Source organism: Patagioenas fasciata, chromosome 1, assembly GCF_037038585.1.
Source record: "Patagioenas fasciata isolate bPatFas1 chromosome 1, bPatFas1.hap1, whole genome shotgun sequence".
Taxonomy (NCBI): Eukaryota; Metazoa; Chordata; class Aves; order Columbiformes; family Columbidae; genus Patagioenas; species Patagioenas fasciata.
The window spans coordinates 181,881-201,853 of record NC_092520.1 but is presented as its reverse complement, the minus strand read 5'-3'; the positions used below and the strand labels follow the sequence as shown (position 1 = coordinate 201,853).

Here is a 19,973-nt window from a genome sequence, read left to right as displayed (position 1 = left end):
CTGTCACTGCCGGCAGCCCCTGGGCTGCACTGCTCACCATCCCCTGTCACTGCCGGCAGCCCCTGGGCCGGGCTGCACTGCTCACCATCCCCTGTCACTGCCGGCAGCCCCTGGGCTGCACTGCTCACCATCCCCTGTCACTGCCGGCAGCCCCTGGGCCGGGCTGCACTGCTCACCATCCCCTGTCACTGCCGGCAGCCCCTGGGCCGGGCTGCACTGCTCACCATCCCCTGTCGCTGCCGGCAGCCCCTGGGCTGCACTGCTCACCATCCCCTGTCACTGCCGGCAGCCCCTGGGCCGGGCTGCACTGCTCACCATCCCCTGTCACTGCCGGCAGCCCCTGGGCTGCACTGCTCACCATCCCCTGTCACTGCCGGCAGCCCCTGGGCTGCACTGCTCACCATCCCCTGTCACTGCCGGCAGCCCCTGGGCTGGGCTGCACTGCTCACCATCCCCTGTCACTGCCGGCAGCCCCTGGGCTGCACTGCTCACCATCCCCTGTCACTGCCGGCAGCCCCTGGGCTGGGCTGCACTGCTCACCATCCCCTGTCACTGCCGGCAGCCCCTGGGCTGCACTGCTCACCATAGAATCACAGAATCACAGAATTGGCTAGGTTGGAAAAGACCTCAGAGATCATCAAGTCCAACCCTTGGTCCAACTTCAGCCCATTTACTAGATCATGGCACTAAGAGCCATGTCCAATCTCAGTTTAAAAACCTCCAGGGACGGTGAGTCCACCACCTCCCTAGGCAGGCCATTCCAATGCCTGATCACTCTTTCCGTAAAGAACTTCTTCCTAATATCCAGCCTAAACTTCCCCTGGCAGAGTTTAAGCCCATGTCCCCTTGTCCTATTGCTAACTGCCTGGGAGAAGAGACCAGTTCCCACCTGACTATAACTTCCCTTCAGGTAGTTATAGAGAGTGATGAGGTCACCTCTAAGCCTCCTCTTCTCCAGGCTGAACAACCCCAGCTCCCTCAGCCTCTCACCATAGGTCATGTGCTCAAGTCCCTTCACCAGTCTTGTTGCTCTTCTCTGGACCCGCTCCAGCACCTCAATATCTTTCCTGAACTGAGGGGCCCAGAACTGAACACAATACTCCAGGTGTGGCCTCACCAATGCAGAGTACAGGGGAAGGATCACTTCCCTTGTCCTGCTGACCACACTATTTTTGATACAGGCCAGGATACCATTGGCCTTCTTGGCCACCTGGGCACACTGTTGGCTCATGTTGAGCTTGCTGTCAATCAGTACCCCCAGGTCCCTTTCTGTCTGGCTGCTCTCCAGCCACTCTGTGCCCAGCCTGTAGCACTGAAGGGGGTTGTTGTGGCCAAAGTGCAGGACCCGGCACTTGGCCTTGTTGAACTTCATCCCATTGGAATCAGCCCATTTTTCCAGTCTATCCAGATCTCTTTGCAGAGCCCTCCTGCCTTCCAGCAGGTCAACACTGCCCCCCAACTTGGTGTCATCAGCAAATTTGCTGATGGTGGTCTCAATCCCCTCATCTAAATCATCAATAAAGATGTTAAACAGGACTGGACCCAACACTGACCCCTGGGGGACACCACTAGTGACTGGCCGCCAGCTAGATGCAGCCCCATTTACCAGCACTCTCTGGGCCCGGCCCTCCAGCCAGTTCTTAACCCAGCAGAGAGTGCACTTGTCCAAGCCATGGGCTATCAGCTTTTGAAGGAGTATATTATGGGAGACAGTGTCAAAGGCTTTGCTGAAGTCTAGATAGATCACATCTACAGCTTTCCCCTCATCCACTAGGTGGGTCACCTGATCATAAAAGGAAATCAGGTTGGTCAGAGAGGACCTGCCCCTCCTAAACCCATGCTGGCTGGGTCTGATCCCTGGTCCATCCTGGAGGTGCTGTGTGATTGCATTCAGGATGATCTGCTCCATCACCCTGCCAGGCACCGAGGTCAGGCTGACAGGCCTGTAGTTGCCAGGGTCAGCTTTGCAGCCCTTTTTGTGGATTGGGGTAACATTTGCCAGTTTCCAATCATTTGGGACCTCCCCAGTGAGCCAAGACTGTTGGAAGATGATGGAGAGCGGCTTGGCGAGCTCTTCTGCTAGCTCCCTCATCACCCTAGGATGGATCCCGTCTGGTCCCATAGACTTATGAGGATCCAGATGGCTCAGTAAGCCACCAACTATTTCCTCTTGGAATACAAGGGGACTATTTGGCTTCCTATTCCTGTCAACCATCTCCAGAGGCCAGTTATCCTGAGGGCCATCTGTTTGACTGGTAAATATTGAGGCAAAGTAGGTATTAAGTACCTCAGCTTTCTCCTCATCTTTGTTAACTATATTTCCCTCAAAGTCCAGTAGAGAATGGAGGTTTTCCTTGCCCCTCCTTTTGTTATTAACATATTTAAAGAAGGACTTTTTATTATCCCTAGCAGAATTGGCCAAATTAACTTCAAACTGCACTTTTGTTTCCCTGATTTTTTTCCTGCACGATCTAGCTATTTTCCTAAATTCTTCATAGGTAGCCAGCCCTTTTTTCCACAGTCTGTAAACTCTCTTTTTATTTCTGATTTCCTTCAAAATCTCCCTGTTTAGCCAAGCCGGTTGTCTTCCCTGTCGGCTAGCCTTTCGGCGCACTGGTATAGCCTGATCCTGTGCCCTCAAAACCTCCCGCTTGAAGTATGTCCAACCCTCCTGGGCCCCCTTGTTTTTAAGCATTGTTTCCCAGGGTATGCTCTGAACTAGACTTCTGAATAGGCAAAAATCTGCCCTCCGGAAGTCCAGTGTAGAGGTTTTATTGGTGGCTCTCCTTGCATCTCTAACTATTGAAAATTCTATTATTTCGTGGTCGCTATGCCCCAGGCGGTCGCCAACCACTACATCTCCCACCAGCCCTTCTTTGTTTGTAAACAGTAGGTCTAGCAAGGCCTTACCCCGGGTAGGCTCATTTACCAGCTGATGAAGGAAATTGTCCTCTATACACTCTAGGAAATTCCTAGACTGCCTCTTCTGTGCAGTATTGAGCTCCCAGCAGATATCTGGCAGGTTAAAGTCCCCCACAAGAACAAGGGCTGTCGATTTTGAGACATCTGCCAGCTGCTTGTAGAATAATTCATCTCCTTCATCATCCTGGTCGGGTGGTCTATAACAGACACCCACAAGGACATCAGCCTTGTCGGACTTGCCCCTGATTCTGGTCCACAGGCACTCAACCTTGTCACTACTGACCTCAAGTTTAACAGAGTCAAGAGACTCTCTAACATATAAAGCCACCCCTCCACCTCTCCTGCCCTGCCTGTCTTTTCTGAAGAGCCTGTAGCCACCCATAGCAGCACTCCAGTCATACGAGTCATCCCACCACGTTTCTGTGATGGCAACTATGTCATAGCTTTCCTGCTGCACGATGGCTTCCAGCTCCTCTTGTTTGTTGCCCATACTGCGTGCATTAGTGTACATGCACTTCAAGTGGGCTGCTGATTTCACTCTTAATTCAGGCTTTTTGTCCTTAGGCTGATCTTTGGAGAGCCCAGTTTCAATCCCTTCCCCCTTCAAACCTAGTTTAAAGCCCTCTTGATCAGTGCTGCCAACTTATGGGCTATAGTCCTCTTGCTCTTCCCAGAGGGATGAAGCCCATCTGATTTCATGAGACTAGGTACCATGGAGTTTGCCCCATGGTCAAAAAAACCAAAATTTTTATGGTGGCACCAATCCTTTAGCCATCTGTTAATGAGATGGGCTTTTCTGTTTCTCTCTTTATTTGCCTCCTCATCCATTCCGGATAGCACAGGAACTGAGGCAAATATCACCTGTGCTCCTGTCCCATGAACTGACTGACCCAGTGCTTTAAAGTCTTTTTTAATTGCCCTGATACTTCTTCTGTTAATGTCCTCACTGCCAGCTTGGACTACTAACAGGGGATAATAATCTGTGGGCTGAATTAGCTCCGGCAGTCTTCTATTGATATCCCTCACCCTGGCCCCAGGAAGGCAGCAGACCTCCCTGTGGGATGGGTCTGGGTGACATATAGGGCCCTCTGTTCCCCTCAGAAGGGAGTCGCCGACTACAACCACCCTTCTTTGTTTTTTCCTTATAGTTGCGGTTGTAATTCTTTTTGTAAATGAGGTCTGTCTAGGAGGCTCTCCAGGCAGATCTTCTTGGCTGTTCTCTGATGGACTTTCTGGGTCCAGGGCCTCGTATCTATTTGTTAAGGGCACCAAGGGTGGTGATGGTGTTCGAGAGAGTGCTCTTTTGCCTCTCCGATCAGGGACCCGTTTCCATTCCCCCTCATCAGCTAGCTTCCCCTGTCACTGCCGGCAGCCCCTGGGCTGCACTGCTCACCATCCCCTGTCACTGCCGGCAGCCCCTGGGCCGGGCTGCACTGCTCACCATCCCCTGTCACTGCCGGCAGCCCCTGGGCCAGGCTGCACTGCTCACCATCCCCTGTCACTGCCGGCAGCCCCTGGGCCGGGCTGCACTGCTCACCATCCCCTGTCACTGCCGGCAGCCCCCGGGCTGCACTGCTCACCATCCCCTGTCACTGCCGGCAGCCCCTGGGCTGCACTGCTCACCATCCCCTGTCACTGCCGGCAGCCCCTGGGCTGCACTGCTCACCATCCCCTGTCACTGCCGGCAGCCCCTGGGCCGGGCTGCACTGCTCACCATCCCCTGTCACTGTCGGCAGCCCCTGGGCTGCACTGCTCACCATCCCCTGTCACTGTCGGCAGCCCCTGGGCCGGGCTGCGCTGCTCACCATCCCCTGTCACTGCCGGCAGCCCCTGGGCCGGGCTGCACTGCTCACCATCCCCTGTCACTGCCGGCAGCCCCTGGGCTGCACTGCTCACCATCCCCTGTCACTGCCGGCAGCCCCTGGGCTGCACTGCTCACCATCCCCTGTCACTGCCGGCAGCCCCTGGGCTGCACTGCTCACCATCCCCTGTCACTGCCGGCAGCCCCTGGGCTGGGCTGCACTGCTCACCATCCCCTGTCACTGCCGGCAGCCCCTGGGCTGGGCTGCACTGCTCACCATCCCCTGTCACTGCCGGCAGCCCCTGGGCTGCACTGCTCACCATCCCCTGTCACTGTCGGCAGCCCCTGGGCTGCACTGCTCACCATCCCCTGTCACTGCCGGCAGTCCCTGGGCTGCACTGCTCACCATCCCCTGTCACTGCCGGCAGCCCCTGGGCTGGACTGCACTGCTCACCATCCCCTGTCACTGCCGGCAGCCCCTGGGCTGCACTGCTCACCATCCCCTGTCACTGCCGGCAGCCCCTGGGCTGCACTGCTCACCATCCCGTCACTGCCGGCAGCCCCTGGGCTGCACTGCTCACCATCCCCTGTCACTGCTGGCAGCCCCTGGGCTGCACTGCTCACCATCCCCTGTCACTGCCGGCAGCCCCTGGGCTGCACTGCTCACCATCCCCTGTCACTGCCGGCAGCCCCTGGGCTGCACTGCTCACCATCCCCTGTCACTGCCGGCAGCCCCTCGGCTGGGCTGCACTGCTCACCATCCCCTGTCACTGCCAGCAGCCCCTGGGCCGGGCTGCACTGCTCACCATCCCCTGTCGCTGCCGGCAGCCCCTGGGCTGCACTGCTCACCATCCCCTGTCACTGCCGGCAGCCCCTGGGCTGCACTGCTCACCATCCCCTGTCATTGCCGGCAGCCCCTGGGCTGCACTGCTCACCATCCCCTGTCACTGCCGGCAGCCCCTGGGCTGCACTGCTCACCATCCCCTGTCACTGCCGGCAGCCCCTGGGCCGGGCTGCACTGCTCACCATCCCCTGTCACTGCCGGCAGCCCCTGGGCTGGGCTGCTCACCATCCCCTGTCACTGCCAGCAGCCCCTGGGCCGGGCTGCACTGCTCACCATCCCCTGTCACTGCCGGCAGCCCCTGGGCTGCACTGCTCACCATCCCCTGTCACTGCCGGTAGCCCCTGGGCTGCACTGCTCACCATCCCCTGTCACTGCCGGCAGCCCCTGGGCTGGGCTGCACTGCTCACCATCCCCTGTCACTGCCGGCAGCCCCTGGGCTGCACTGCTCACCATCCCCTGTCACTGCCGGCAGCCCCTGGGCCGGGCTGCACTGCTCACCATCCCCTGTCACTGCCGGCAGCCCCTGGGCTGCACTGCTCACCATCCCCTGTCACTGCCGGCAGCCCGGCGGCACCGCGCTGGTGGGGATAATTAAAACCTTCTTCGGTGCCGCTTTCTCCACTCAGAATAGAAAGTGCCTCCCTCTCTCTTATGAAACCCATTCCCAGCCCAGAACAAAGGCTGGAAGTTTCTGGCAAGTACAGATCTCACCACAAGAAAGCGGGGGCCAGCATAATTTATATTGTTTCTTCCTTTGCCATCTATGTGTGGGGCCCCAGAACGATGACGTCGTGGCTCAGATGCCATAAACAAGGCCAGATTACGGACCGAGGCTCCCTGCAGCCTGGTGGATGTCTGCGTGATGCGTTCCTGGGAGCAGAGCTAACGCAGGATGACGCTGAGCACACGGGACGTGCAGAACGGGGAGGGAGGACACTAGAGGTGTTTTCCTCTTGCTACTCTTGTTCATCTGAGCCCCCTAGGCGGGAGCTGCTGAATGTGATTCTGGATTTAACATCATGTGGACAGTTCATTCTAATTTGAGGGATGCAGCACTGTGTCTGCTGGCAAACATGGCAGTAATGGCGATCCTTGAAACATCAGGAAATTGGTGAGAAATGATGTCGCTCCAGAGGAACACAGAAGGCATCGCGTCCTGGGACCCTGACAGAATTTACTGACAGTCCGAACACAGGTTGGACTTCACTTTCTGAAAGTCCTGCTGTTGTTCCATACTGGTTAATTTTATAACTGTTTTAAAACGAGAGAGAGACTGTGCCTTCAATCTCTGAATGTAGGGGAGACCCCAAAGCAGAATCCCTTTTAACTTGTAACCAGAATGGGTCTGAAATGCTGGTTCCAGGACACTGACATTACGTCAGTAATCATTATACTAATGTAATACACATGCAATACCAGTCCTTCTTTGCAGCTGGACTAGATGGTGGTTGTAGCTCCCTCCCAACTGAACCTGTCCTGTTCTATCCTATATTGTCCTTTTTACACACTCTTCAAAATACCTTCTGGTCTAGCTGTTTCATCAAACTGAGAACTCGTATTCTATTGGCCACCTAATGCAACCAAATCCTTTAATTCCCGCTCAGAATTCCTCTAAACAACCCTGCTGGCAGGGTTAAACTGAGTTTAAGTCCAAAGTTAATGAGTTACTGCTCAGTGTTTAATCACCTCTCCATGCACTACTGAAAAATGCCTTACAGAAATCCCTTATCCAACCCCGATGTGCCAAAATTGCCCTTTTTTCCCTCATCCTCGTGCATCTCCCCTTGGAGGTTTGAAATTTGGTCTCATCCCCATTTTACAGACAGTGAATTTCAATGAAGATTCGAGGAGGAAAGAGCCAGATTTTTGAAGGCTTTCAAGTCACCACAGAAACTATGAAACAGCCAGTGTATACTTTTTCATTTGGAGAGAAGAATAAAGCGAGGTCTTTATCTCTGAAGTACAGAGGAGCTCTGTGAAGTTTTGGTCTGCTTATCAAAGCAAGTGGACGAGCAGCACCCCACAGAGCAGGGCCCTAAACACGGGCAGACCTCCCTCAGTGTAAGTTAGAGGCTCCTATCTTGCTCGCCCCTCTGAGGAGTTCCACGCCGGACAGTAACTGTGATGGGAGTTTGACCTGCTCGGAGAGAAACAGCAAACTGAGATGGTGTGAGGAGGTCTTTGAACAGCACCAACATAAACGTAATGCAGCACAAAGTGCCAGATCATTTTACTGGAAGAATCATGTGCGCTTTAACCCAACCCATGTTTATTCACACAATGTAGGGAATCTCCGAAAGTAAACACAACAGATATATTTGGTAATGTGTTACTTAGAATGGGGACAGCAGCGGGTAGTGCAGCAGCTCCGGTGGGTGAGGAGATGAAGAGTGTCCCACCAGGCAGCCGCAAGCAGGGAGAGACTTCGAGTCATTTCTGTGGAAGCTTTGGTGTTTGTTCAGGAAGAGCTGATCATAGCAGTTGCGTAGCACAAGCTCTTGTCCTTCAAAACAGAATGGACAACATAATTTAATGAAGTTCTGAATTATTAACAAGGAGACTTTTAAAAGACCACAATATTATGCCATAGAGTCACAGGGTGTCCTGAGCTGGAAGGACCCACAGATCACGGAGTCCAAGTGCTGTCCCTGCAGTGACACCCCACAGGTCACCCCGTGTGTCTGAGGACGCTGTCCAGTCTCTTCTTGAACACTGTCAGGTTGGGCCGTGACACCTCCCTGGGAGCCTGTTCAGTGCCCAGCACCTCTGGGGAAGAACCTTTGCCTCATGTCCCGCTGACCCCCCCGGCACATCTGCTGCCATTCCCTGGGCTCTGTTGTTGGTCGCTGAAGAGCTCAGCACCCACCCTTCCTCCTCCCCTGTGAGGAACCCGCAGACCGTGATGAGGTTTCCTTTTAGCCTCCTCTGCTCCAGCTGAACAAACCCAGGGACTTCAGCCGCTCCTCACACGGTTTCCCCTCCAAACCCTTCACCAACTTCATGGCCTCTTCTGCACCCTCTCCAGCAGCTTTATCTCCTTTACGCTGTGCCCCAGCCCTGCACACAGTGAATGCTGCAGGTGAGGCTGAGCAGAGCGGGACATCCCCCCTGCCCGGCTGGCCGTGCTGTGCTGGGTGCACCAGGACACGGGGCCCTCTTGGCTCCAGGTCAATTTGCCGTTGACCAGCACCGCCAGGTCCCTCTCCGCAGAGCTGCTCTCCAGCACCTCGTCCCCCCACCTGTCTGTACAGACAGGGTTGCTGTGTTCCAGGTGCAAACTCTGGCACTTGCTCTTGTTGAACTTCATGCGGTTGGTGATTGCCCAGTCCTCCAGTGTGTCCAGACCCCTCTGCAGGGCCTCTCTGCCCTCCAGAGTGTCGACAGCTCCTCCCAGTTTTGTGTCATAGGCAAGATTACTAAGTAATGCCTCAAGTCCCGAGTCTAAGACATTTATGAAGATGTTGAAGAATGCTGGCCCTGAGATGGATCCCTGCGGAATCCCGACATGACCCCATTTACCAGAACCCATCAGCCAACTGCTCACCCAGTGCACTGTGTGTTTGCCCAGCTGTGCGGGACATCTTGTCCAGGAGGGGACCACGAGAGACACTGTCCACGGCTGTACTGGAATCCAAAAGGATCACGCCGACAGGCTTCCCTTGGCCAACCAGTGGGCGACGCTGTTGTAGAACGAAACTGAGTTTGTCAAACAGACCCTCCCCGATGCACCCGTGCTGGCTGGGACAGTGATCACGCTGCTGCTCAGAGGTTTCTCAATAACTCCAGAGCGCTCTTCCCACGGTTCTGCCAGGCACAGAGGTGCGGCTGACAGGCCTGTATGTGGGAGAAAAACAGAAACAAACCTCCTAGGACGTCAAAATATACCCAATGGTGGTATTTCAAACAGACATGATTGTCTGGCTCAGAAATGTCTATCAGTTGAACAGTTAATGGCAAACATCACTCCCTCTTACAATGTGTGGTCAACCCTTCCACTATTTTGCTCAGGGCTGATACTGTATTAAATGACCAACAATTTCACAAGATGTGTCATTCCCATCCTATGAACACCAGTCACCCAGATCTCTGCAAAACAAAGAGAACAGAAAAACAAAACCCCACCTTAACATTCTTTGTTCTCGCGTCTCCTCAGCCGGTCCTTCTGACTCTCCTCGATGATTCACAAATCTAAGTCTATTATGATACTGGTGCAGATGTTCCCTCTGGTCTAATATTTTAGCCATGCCATTTCCCCATCTCCCCCTTCTCTGCTGCACAGTCTCTACAAGGCAATGGAACAAACTACTTATTTTATATTTTGAAAGCCCTCACAACCATTTGCTGCACTTCCTAACTTCCGTGACAAGACACAGGATGACTTTTCATTCTCTCCACTTCCAACATCATTGCCATTAGTATCTAACAGTATTTTCTAAACTTCCTTTCCATCATCTTTTTGAAGGACAAAGGATTCCACTGAACATCAAAGAATGAGAAAATCACAATATGTTCCTTGACAGTGATGGATTTTTTGAGATGTTTACATTCCTAACAATCACTAGAAAGCCGGTTCCTCTGATTGTGTTCAAACGGACAAAGCCAGGCTGGACGAGGCTCTAAGCAACCTGATCCAGCGAAAGACGTTCCTGCCCATGGCGGGGGTGGTCTCCTCCAACACAAACCATTACATGATTCCGTGATTGCATCTCATTTTGTTAATCACACACTCTTTGATGACAGACGAAGTATTTGGGTTGTGCACTCCAGACTTCCATATGCATTTAAGACTTAAGTTATGTTGTTTATCTCTGAACTTTGCTGCACTGGCCTTAGCCTGACTGGACCTTGCCCTGTCACTGAGGTCTCTCTGTGGTACTCCATTACAACAGAATGATCAAGATCTGAGACTCATATGTGTTCTCCTGGATCCCATTCCAACCACGTTGTCCTAGGTTGGCAGATGAATTCCGCCCTCCACTCCTGCAGTGACCACGAGCAACAGGACAATCTTGGTAGCATTAGAACCAAATATTTTGGGTAGCAGTATGTTTGAGGCACAGCCCTAGTGCTTCGCACAACACAGATCTGTACCTTGTCATCATTCTCAGAACTGTTTCCCAGGTGCAAGCGAATACAGAGACTGTGCTGTAACCGGTAACCTTCGGTATGCATCCAAGTGGTTCAGAAAGCAGAGCAGATAAGGGAAAATGCTTGTAGTAGATGAGAAGTATGAATTTTGTGTTGTTGAGTCACGCCATAGAAAGACCCAAACTTCTTTGGCCCAGCTTGAACTGATGCCAGAGTCTTGATACTGTGGACAGAGCACCCTTCTGTGGGAAGGAATAGCTCCCACTTTATCTCCTGTGTCTTCCAGTGGTGCTGCTGTCGACCCCTCGCGCCGGGCGCCGCTGTCGCCCCTTGGCGCTGCGTGCTGCTGTCGCCCCTTCACGCTGCTGTCGACCCTTGGCGCTGGGTGCTGGTGTCGCCCCTTCACGCTGCTGTCGACCCTTGGCGCTGCATGCTGCTGTCGCCCCTTCACGCTGCTGTCGACCCTTGGCACTGCGTGCTGCTGTCGCCCCTTCGCGCCGGGTGCTGCTGTCGTCCCTTGGCGCTGCTGTCGCCCCTTCGCGCCGGGTGCTGCTGTCGTCCCTTGGCGCTGCTGTCGCCCCTTGGCGCTGCTGTCAACCCTTGGTGCTGGGCGCTGCTGTCGCCCCTTGGTGCTGGGTGCTGGTGTCACCCCTTGGTGCTGGGCGCTGCTGTTGACCCTTGGCGTTGCTGTTGCCCCTTGGCGCTGCTGTCGCCCCTTCGCGCTGGGTGCTGGTGTCACCCCTTGGCGCTGGGCGCTGCTGTCACCCCTTGGCGCTGCTGCCGCCCCTTGGCGCTGGGCGCTGCTGTCGCCCCTTGGCACTGCTGTCGCCCCTTCGTGCTGGGTGCTGGTGTCACCCCTTGGCGCTGGGCGCTGGTGTCACCCCTTGGCACTGCTGCCGCCCCTTGGCGCTGGGCGCTGCTGTCGCCCCTTGGCGCTGCTGTCGCCCCTTTGCGCTGGGCGCTGCTGTCGCCCCTTGGCGCTGCTGTCGCCCCTTGGCGCTGGGCGCTGGTGTCACCCCTTGGCGCTGCTGCCGCCCCTTGGCGCTGGGCGCTGGTGTCGCCCCTTGGCACTGCTGCCGCCCCTTGGCGCTGGGCGCTGCTGTCGCCCCTTGGCGCTGCTGTCGCCCCTTGGCGCTGGGCGCTGGTGTCACCCCTTGGCGCTGCTGCCGCCCCTTGGCGCTGGGCGCTGGTGTCGCCCCTTGGCACTGCTGTCGCCCCTTCGCGCTGGGCGCTGCTGCCGCCCCTTGGCGCTGGGCGCTGGTGTCACCCCTTGGCGCTGCTGCCGCCCCTTGGCGCTGGGCGCTGGCTGCGCACCCCTCTCTGCAGCACCCCCTGCTGTTCATTGGGCTCTCTGACGTCAGCGCTGAGGTCAGGCGGGCGGGACACGCCTGTCCCCGCCCGCTGTCCCGCACGAAGGGCTATAGATAGCTGCTGCGGCGAATGCTTCTCATTACGCGCTCCCCTCTCCTCAGCGCGCCCGCTGGGGGTGGGAGCCGCATGGGCCCGGGACGCCCGCGCTGCGCTGCTCCGTGTTTTCTGTTGTTGGGGCGAGCTGTGCATTCCTCACGAGCTTCGCGTGTCGTGCTGGGCCCCGGGGATCCCCGGAGGAGCGGAGGGCGAGGCGGGGCGGGAAGGTTGCCCGCGCACCCCTCCCCACGCCAGCCTGCGGGGATGTCAGCCCGGGACGTGCCAGGCCCGTGACTGCGTGCCCTGCACGCACAGCACCCGTCCGCTCTCTGAAAGGGGTTTACAGCCTTCTGCTGCCCAGGAGCGGAGCTTGCTTGGCTAGCCCAGTCTGGCAAAGCAGAGCAAGAGATGATAAATCTGTCTGCTTGTGCAGCGCCAGAATGGCAAAGGAACAATTTCAGATTAAAACTAACTGTGAATCAAGAATAAATGGATGCAAATTGGCCATTAATACATGCAACAAGAAACGTGGAGATTTTTAACTATCACAGCAATCAGGCTCCAAAGCATCCTTCCAAACTAAGGAGGACATAGGAGCACAAGTCCCATCTGCTTCTAAACTAGAGCCTGATAAAATGATGAGTGACTACAGTATCTGTGACACCCAGGAACGGCACAGGCAGCCCAAGAATGGCTGCGCGCCCCCTTCTCGCCCTTTACCGAGGAAATCTGATGTAGGGACTCCAGCCCTGGAGCACACATGCGGTGCCTTGTGCTAAGGGCAGGACACCAACCTCCCAGCACCCTTCCCACCCCCTCAAAACTATTTAGGTCTGTGTTTTTGTGTTAAACCCAAGAGGCCCAGTTCATGTTTCATATCATAGAGTTTGCACAGAAGATTGTTATAGATATAGAAATGCAGGACTGGGAAAGCCTTCCTGGAGTGGCTGAATGCAGGGAGTTCAGTGGTCACTGCCTGACTTGCTGCCACGTGTTTTGCTCCATCGTAATTTGCAGGACGCTGGTGTAACTGCAAACACTGCAGGTCCTGACGTGCCAGCAGGACTGGCTAGCATTCCCTGTAAATAACCTCTAGGAGTGGCTAGCATTCCCTGTAAGTAACCTCTAGGAGTGGCTAGCATTCCCTGTAAGTTACCTCTAGGAGTGGCTAGCATTCCCTGTAAGTAACCTCTAGGACTGGCTAGCATTCCCTGTAAGTAACCTCTAGGAGTGGCTAGCATTCCCTGTAAGTTACCTCTAGGACTGGCTAGCATTCCCTGTAAGTTACCTCTAGGAGTGGCTAGCATTCCCTGTAAGTTAACCTCTAGGAGTGGCTAGCATTCCCTGTGAGTTAACCTCTAGGAGTGGCTAGCATTCCCTGTAAGTAACCTCTAGGACTGGCTAGCATTCCCTGTAAGTTAACCTCTAGGACTGGCTAGCATTCCCTGTGAGTTAAGCTCTAACTGACTCAAAACATCATTTCCAGAACCCAGAGATGCGACAAGATCAACAAAATGATGAACAGCCAGGAAAAGAGAACCTGGAGGAAAACGAAGACTTGGTCTCTGCAGAAACTGTGCACACATCTAGAACGCGAACGCAAATACAGGAGCTACCATAATATATTCTATCCCACACTACGACTGCAGCAGCCAGGACTCGTTACTTCAAGCCTGCCAGGAACCACCTAAAAGGCAACGCTAACAAACTACATCTCAGAAAAGTTCTCATGTTGCTGTTGATAAAACGCTGGCACTGTCTAAGGACTGAGATTTGTGGGTCCCAGTTAGAAATATGCATACTGGCCACTCTCGGTAAAGTGACATTTTGAGATTGTAGCTTATTTAATGCACAATGTACTAATTTCTGGAGCGCAAGATGCACAGAGACACTGCATAGGAAATATGCACAGTATTTGTGACATCTTACATAGCTCAGGCTACCACGGTTGCTCCACTGAGCTCTGCACCCCACACGGAGCTCTGCACCCCTCCACGGAGCTCTGCACCCCACACAGAGCTCTACACCCCACACAGAGCTCTGCACCCCACCACTGAGCTCTGCACCCCTTCACGGAGCTCTGCACCCCACACGGAGCTCTGCACCCCACACGGAGCTCTGCACCCCACCACTGAGCCCTGCACTCCACCACTGAGCCCTGCACTCCACCACTGAGCTCTGCACCCCGCCAGGAAGCTCTGCACTCTCCGCTGAGCTCTGCACCCCCCCACTGTGCTCTGCACCCCACACTGAGCTCTGCACCCCACACTGAGCTCTGCACCCCACCACTGAGCCCTGCACTCCACCACTGAGCCCTGCACTCCACCACTAAGCTCTGCACCCCGCCAGGGAGCTCTGCACTCTCCGCTGAGCTCTGCACCCCCACACTGAGCTCTGCACCCCACACTGAGCTCTGCACCCCACCACGGAGCTCTGCACCATCCACGGAGCTCTGCACCCCACACGGAGCTCTGCACCCTCCACGGAGCTCTGCACCCCACACTGAGCTCTGCACCCCGCCAGGGAGCTCTGCACCATCCACGGAGCTCTGCACCCCACCACTGAGCCCTGCACTCCACCACTGAGCTCTGCACCCCGCCAGGGAGCTCTGCACCATCCACGGAGCTCTGCACCATCCACGGAGCTCTGCACTCTGTCCCGGGGAACCTCCACCCCCCCGGGGGGACGGACACTCTTCCCCGAGGGCCCCCGGGCTCGGGGCAGCTCCGCTCCCGGTCCTGACAGCGCTTCTCCTCCGCTTACCGCGCACAGGCTGCTCGTTGCCATGGCGACGTGCTCTGGCTCTCCCTCACTGCCGGGCCCAGGCACGGGACTGAGCTGGCGGGTCCGCCAGGTGCCGCGGCGGCCTCTCTGGGAGCGGGACGGCCGGGCCGGGGGCCCCGGGACCGGGAGCCCAGTGGCGGCCAGGCCAGGCCGGGACCCCGGGACCGGGACCGCCATTGTTGGGGCGCCCGGGCCGGCCCCGCTAGGGGGCGCGCTCCCCGGTCGCTCTCCAGCCCTGACGCTCCCCTGCCGGGAGTCGCGCGCGGTGCGTCACTTCCTGCGCGCGGCAGCGCGCGCGTGCTTCCCGTCGCTGCGGGGCGGCTTCCCGGGCCGGGAGGATGGGCCGCGGCCGCACGGGCGCCCCGCGCCCCGCCGCCGTGAGTGGTCCCGCCGGGCAGCGCCGCCCTCCGCGCGGGAGCGCACCGGGTGTCTGCGCAGGCGGCGCCCGGGCGGACGGGAGGCTGGGGCGTGAACGGTGCTCGGCGGCGCTGCCTGGCCCCCCCGTCCTGCCCCGCGGCCCCGAGCGCTGCTCGTCCCGCGGTGTCGGTCGGCGGAGCCGGCGCGGCAGGCTCAGGGCAGCGCTGTGTCCTTGTCCCGGCAGGTCCAGAGCACCGGCGGCAGCAGCGCCGTCAGCAAGTGCTCGGCGGCGGCGCGGGGCTACATCCAGGACCGGTTCCTGCGGCTCCTGGTGGGGCGGCAGCGGCGGCGAGCGCCGCTTGTCCACCGGTGAGGAGCGGGCGCTGCGCGGGGCCCGCGCTCCTCCGGCTGCCGAGTCCCGGTGCCGCGGGTCGCGGCCGGCACGGCGGGGTCTGGGGGCTCCCGGCCCCTTGGGTTGTCCCTTCTGTTTAAGGGACAGCTTCTTAAAATGCATTTCAAGGAAATGCGCGTAACGGCAACTTGCAGGGAACTGCCAGTAATATCACCTTTTAGAAATTTTAGTGTAGTTTTACATGGCTTGTGGGCACAAGTTGAAAGCTTTGTAAAATGTGACACTGAAGGAGAAACCTTTTTCTGTGGAGGGTGGCAGAGCCTGGCCCGGGCTGCCCAGGGCGGGTGTGGAGTCTCCTCTGAGACACTGAAACCCACCTGGGATCCTGTGCGATCTGCTCTGGTGACCCCGTGTGATCTGCTCGGTGACCCCATGTGATCTGCTCGGTGACCCCGTGTGATCTGCTCGGTGACCCTGCGTGATCTGCTCTGTGACCCCATGTGATCGGTTCTGTGACCCCATGTGATCTGCTCTGTGATCCTGTGTGATCTGCCCTGGTGAGCCTGTGTGATCTGCTCTGGTGAACCTGTGTGATTTGCTCTGGTGAGCCTGCGTGATCTGCTCTGGTGACCCTGCGTGATCTGCTCTGGTGATCCTGTGTGATCTGCTCTGGTGATCCTGTGTGATCTGCCCTGGTGAGCCTGTGTGATCTGCCCTGGTGAGCCTGTGTGATCTGCCCTGGTGACCCTGCGTGATCTGCTCAGTGACCCTGCGTGATCTGCTCTGGTGAGCCTGCGTGATCTGCCCTGGTGAGCCTGCGTGATCTGCCCTGGTGAGCCTGTGTGATCTGCTCGGTGACCATGTGTGATCTGCTCTGGTGACCATGTGTGATCTGCCCGGTGACCCTGCGTGATCTGCTCTGGTGACCCTGTGTGATCTGCTCTGGTGACCCTGCATGATCTGCTCTGTGACCCTGCATGATCTACCCTGGTGAGCCTGTGTGATCTGCTCTGGTGAACCTGTGTGATTTGCTCTGGTGAGCCTGCGTGATCTGCTCTGGTGACCCTGCGTGATCTGCTCTGGTGACCCTGCGTGATCTGCTCTGGTGACCCTGTGTGATCTGCTCTGGTGATCCTGTGTGATCTGCTCGGTGTCCCTGCTTGAGCAGGTGGGTTGGACTGGATGATCTCCAGAGGTCCCTTCCAGCCCCAGCCATCCTGTGATTCGGTATTCAGTGCTCCTGAAAACTAACTCAGACAAGTCTTGGAAACTAACCTACTAAAAATATTAGCGAGTCAGTAGTTTTCTCATTAGTTTTCAAGAACGTTACCATTTCAGTAACTTATTTGCTGGCTCAGGGATAACATGCTCGTTAAAGGAGGCGACAGGAGCTGGGGAGCCTGTTGGGGACATGATGAAACCAGCTAAAATAGAATGCCGAGGACAAAGGGGCGCCGGTGCCCGCCAGACTAGGTAAATGATACATGGTCCAGGAGTTAGGCTTAGTTCCAGTCATTCAGAAGAACAGGCGGTGAAATTCCTAACGTTGCTTCTCTTCCCTTTTTTGTTCCCTGCTCACTGCATTGCACACACTGTCAGTCGTTTGTTACACCCAATAGTCCACTGTAAGTGAAGGAGTTAATATTGTTATGGCATGTGATTTGGGGCAAGAACTCGGGTGTTGGCCACTCTCATTGCAGGGAGCGTTCTAACTGTCTGAATTTATACTGGTTTATTCAGTGAATGTTTAGGCAAGATGGAACAGGTCCAGCTAGGATATCTGTATGTTTTCTCTGGGTTATCTATAGTCTTGTTGGTTAACACTGAATACAGGAGATCTGTATTTATTACCAAGCTGTAGATATGACACAATCAGACATATTGGGTAGAAGCTGAGGGAGAAAACCCCAGTTTTTGAAAAGGAGAATGGTGGTGCTGGAGAAGGAGGGTTCCTGACAGTGACTGCGACTGAATTTCGTTCCACAGGGGTTATTACATCCGTGCCCGCGCTGTAGATCACTGTGTCCGAGACTTCCTGCTGAAGACCCAAGGCTGCCCCAGGACACAGGTGCGTTTTCTTTGTCCGGGTGAACTGGTCGTTTCCACTGTGTGTGTGAAAAGTGTTTTTGGCATCTTAGCACTGCAGTATCTCGTTAGTGCATGTGCTGTGATCCCTTCCCAAGCACTGCAGTATCTCGTTAGTGCATGTGCTGTGATCCCTTCCCAAGCACTGCAGTATCTCGTTAGTGCATGTGCTGTGATCCTTTCCCAAGCACTGCAGTATCTCGTTAGTGCATGTGCTGTGATCCCTTCCCAAGCACTGCGGTATCTCGTTAGTGCATGTGCTGTGATCCCTTCCCAAGCACTGCGGTATCTCGTTAGTGCATGTGCTGTGGTCCCTTCCCAAGCACTGCGGTATCTCGTTAGTGCATGTGCTGTGGTCCCTTCCCAAGCACTGCAGTATCTCGTTAGTGCATGTGCTGTGGTCCCTTCCCAAGCACTGCAGTATCTCGTTAGTGCATGTGCTGTGATCCTTTCCCAAGCACTGCAGTATCTCGTTAGTGCATGTGCTGTGGTCCCTTCCCAAGCACTGCGGTATCTCGTTAGTGCATGTGCTGTGGTCCCTTCCCAAGCACTGCAGTATCTCGTTAGTGCATGTGCTGTGATCCTTTCCCAAGCACTGTGGTATCTCGTTAGTGCATGTGCTGTGGTCCCTTCCCAAGCACTGCAGTATCTCGTTAGTGCATGTGCTGTGATCCCTTCCCAAGCACTGCAGTATCTCGTTAGTGCATGTGCTGTGATCCTTTCCCAAGCACTGCAGTATCTCGTTAGTGCATGTGCTGTGGTCCCTTCCCAAGCACTGCAGTATCTCATTAGTGCATGTGCTGTGATCCTTTCCCAAGCACTGTGGTATCTCGTTAGTGCATGTGCTGTGGTCCCTTCCCAAGCACTGCAGTATCTCGTTAGTGCATGTGCTGTGATCCTTTCCCAAGCACTGTGGTATCTCGTTAGTGCATGTGCTGTGGTCCCTTCCCAAGCACTGCAGTATCTCGTTAGTGCATGTGCTGTGATCCTTTCCCAAGCACTGTGGTATCTCGTTAGTGCATGTGCTGTGGTCCCTTCCCAAGCACTGCAGTATCTCATTAGTGCATGTGCTGTGATCCTTTCCCAAGCACTGTGGTATCTCGTTAGTGCATGTGCTGTGGTCCCTTCCCAGAAGAGCGCAGGGAACCTGGCACTGCTGTGCTGTCCATCTGCTGCTTTGGCAGAAATGTCTCGGAGGGAGCAATAACTACACAAAATCCTTCTCCCTCTCACAGATGATTGCCTGATCTTGTCGCTCTACAAACTATGTTGCTGAGTATTTCTCACACCCAGATGCCCAAGATGCTGCTAGAGTTGTGTATAACTTTTTTCTGGTACTTCTTCTGCAGATCGTGTCTCTAGGCGCTGGCTTCGACTCGCTATTCTTCCGTTTGAAGGACATGGGCCTTCTGCATGGCGCTGTGGTGTACGAGGTGGATTTCCCAAGTGTGGCACGCCAAAAAGCCGCTCTGATCAAAAGAACCAAAGAGCTGTCGGCGCTGGTGGGAGATGCTGGAGGGGAAGAGCTGGGTATGATATTTATGGGACGTTTTATAGATACTGAGTGTTTAGAAAAAGCAAATGCAGTTTCAGCTTTTAACAAGTGAGATATGATGGTAGAGGAACTACGAAGTGGTAGATGAAAAGCTTGTTCATTTTCTGAAAAAAATAGGAAAAAAGAAATAATTCACAAGCGCTGGGTGATAACAAGATGTATAGGTGCCAGAGTGGGTTTGTTAGGAGCAGGTCGTATGGAGCCCGGTTGGTTTCTGTCTGTTAACACCTCCGGAGTCCCGTGCCAGCAGTGGGCTCCCTGGCACGGGCAGCGGGAGCCCAGGGTGCTGCCCGAGGCACCGGAGCGGGCCGGGAGGGCTGCCCAGGAGAAGGCGGGGGAGAGCGGGCGCTGCCGCGCTGCTCCCGCGGCACCACCAGGGCAGCGGGCAGTGGGAGGTGTGTCTTGGGCCCTAGTGCATTGTGACTGAGGGGAGATAGACCCGTTAATTAACATGGAAATTAGAACAACCCTTTTTTCTGCCTGACACGAACTGATAGAAGCAGAGAGACGTGTCTGTGAACAATACCACTGCAAATGGATAACAGTTGCTTTTTTCAATAGAATTATATAGCTCTGAATTTTTAAAGGTCTCCGTAGGTTTTATAGCTCACCAAAGAAGAAAAGCCCTTACTTGGCATGTTTTGGTCTTGATTAAAAGAATCTCTGATCACTGTCTGTGTTGTAGAAGTTGGTAATTCATTGTGTCTGAGCACAAATGGAATAATTCCTGAAAATCACACAAAATCATTTTCGTGAGTCATATTTTACTGTGGCAGTG

At 55.4% G+C, this 19,973-nt stretch overlaps 1 protein-coding gene and 1 long non-coding RNA gene across 4 annotated transcripts in view; one reads left to right on the top strand and one right to left on the bottom strand.

Annotated features, from left to right (window-relative positions):
• Positions 1–7,814: 7,814 nt before the first annotated feature.
• LOC139827543 (uncharacterized) lies at positions 7,815–15,078 on the bottom strand. The gene is made up of 3 exons (XR_011738266.1): positions 14,826–15,078; positions 9,112–9,401; positions 7,815–8,070 (listed from the first exon to the last, which is right to left on the bottom strand). It is a non-coding gene; the product is annotated as an uncharacterized lncRNA (long non-coding RNA).
• A 58-nt stretch (positions 15,079–15,136) lies between these two features.
• Positions 15,137–19,973, top strand: part of LCMT2 (leucine carboxyl methyltransferase 2) — a 31,459-nt gene continuing 26,622 nt past the window's right edge. Inside the window, exons 1-4 of one of the 3 annotated variants that reach the window (XM_065835229.2) lie at positions 15,137–15,223; positions 15,448–15,572; positions 17,542–17,623; positions 18,990–19,170. In XM_065835229.2, the coding sequence (XP_065691301.1) occupies positions 15,185–15,223; positions 15,448–15,572; positions 17,542–17,623; positions 18,990–19,170 (427 nt within the window). In that variant the 5' untranslated portion in view covers positions 15,137–15,184. Of the gene's footprint in view, positions 15,224–15,447; positions 15,573–15,601; positions 16,724–16,913; positions 17,029–17,541; positions 17,624–18,989; positions 19,171–19,973 lie in introns of those variants that run through there. The other 2 variants (XM_071805934.1, XM_071805960.1) reach the window with 2 other exon arrangements.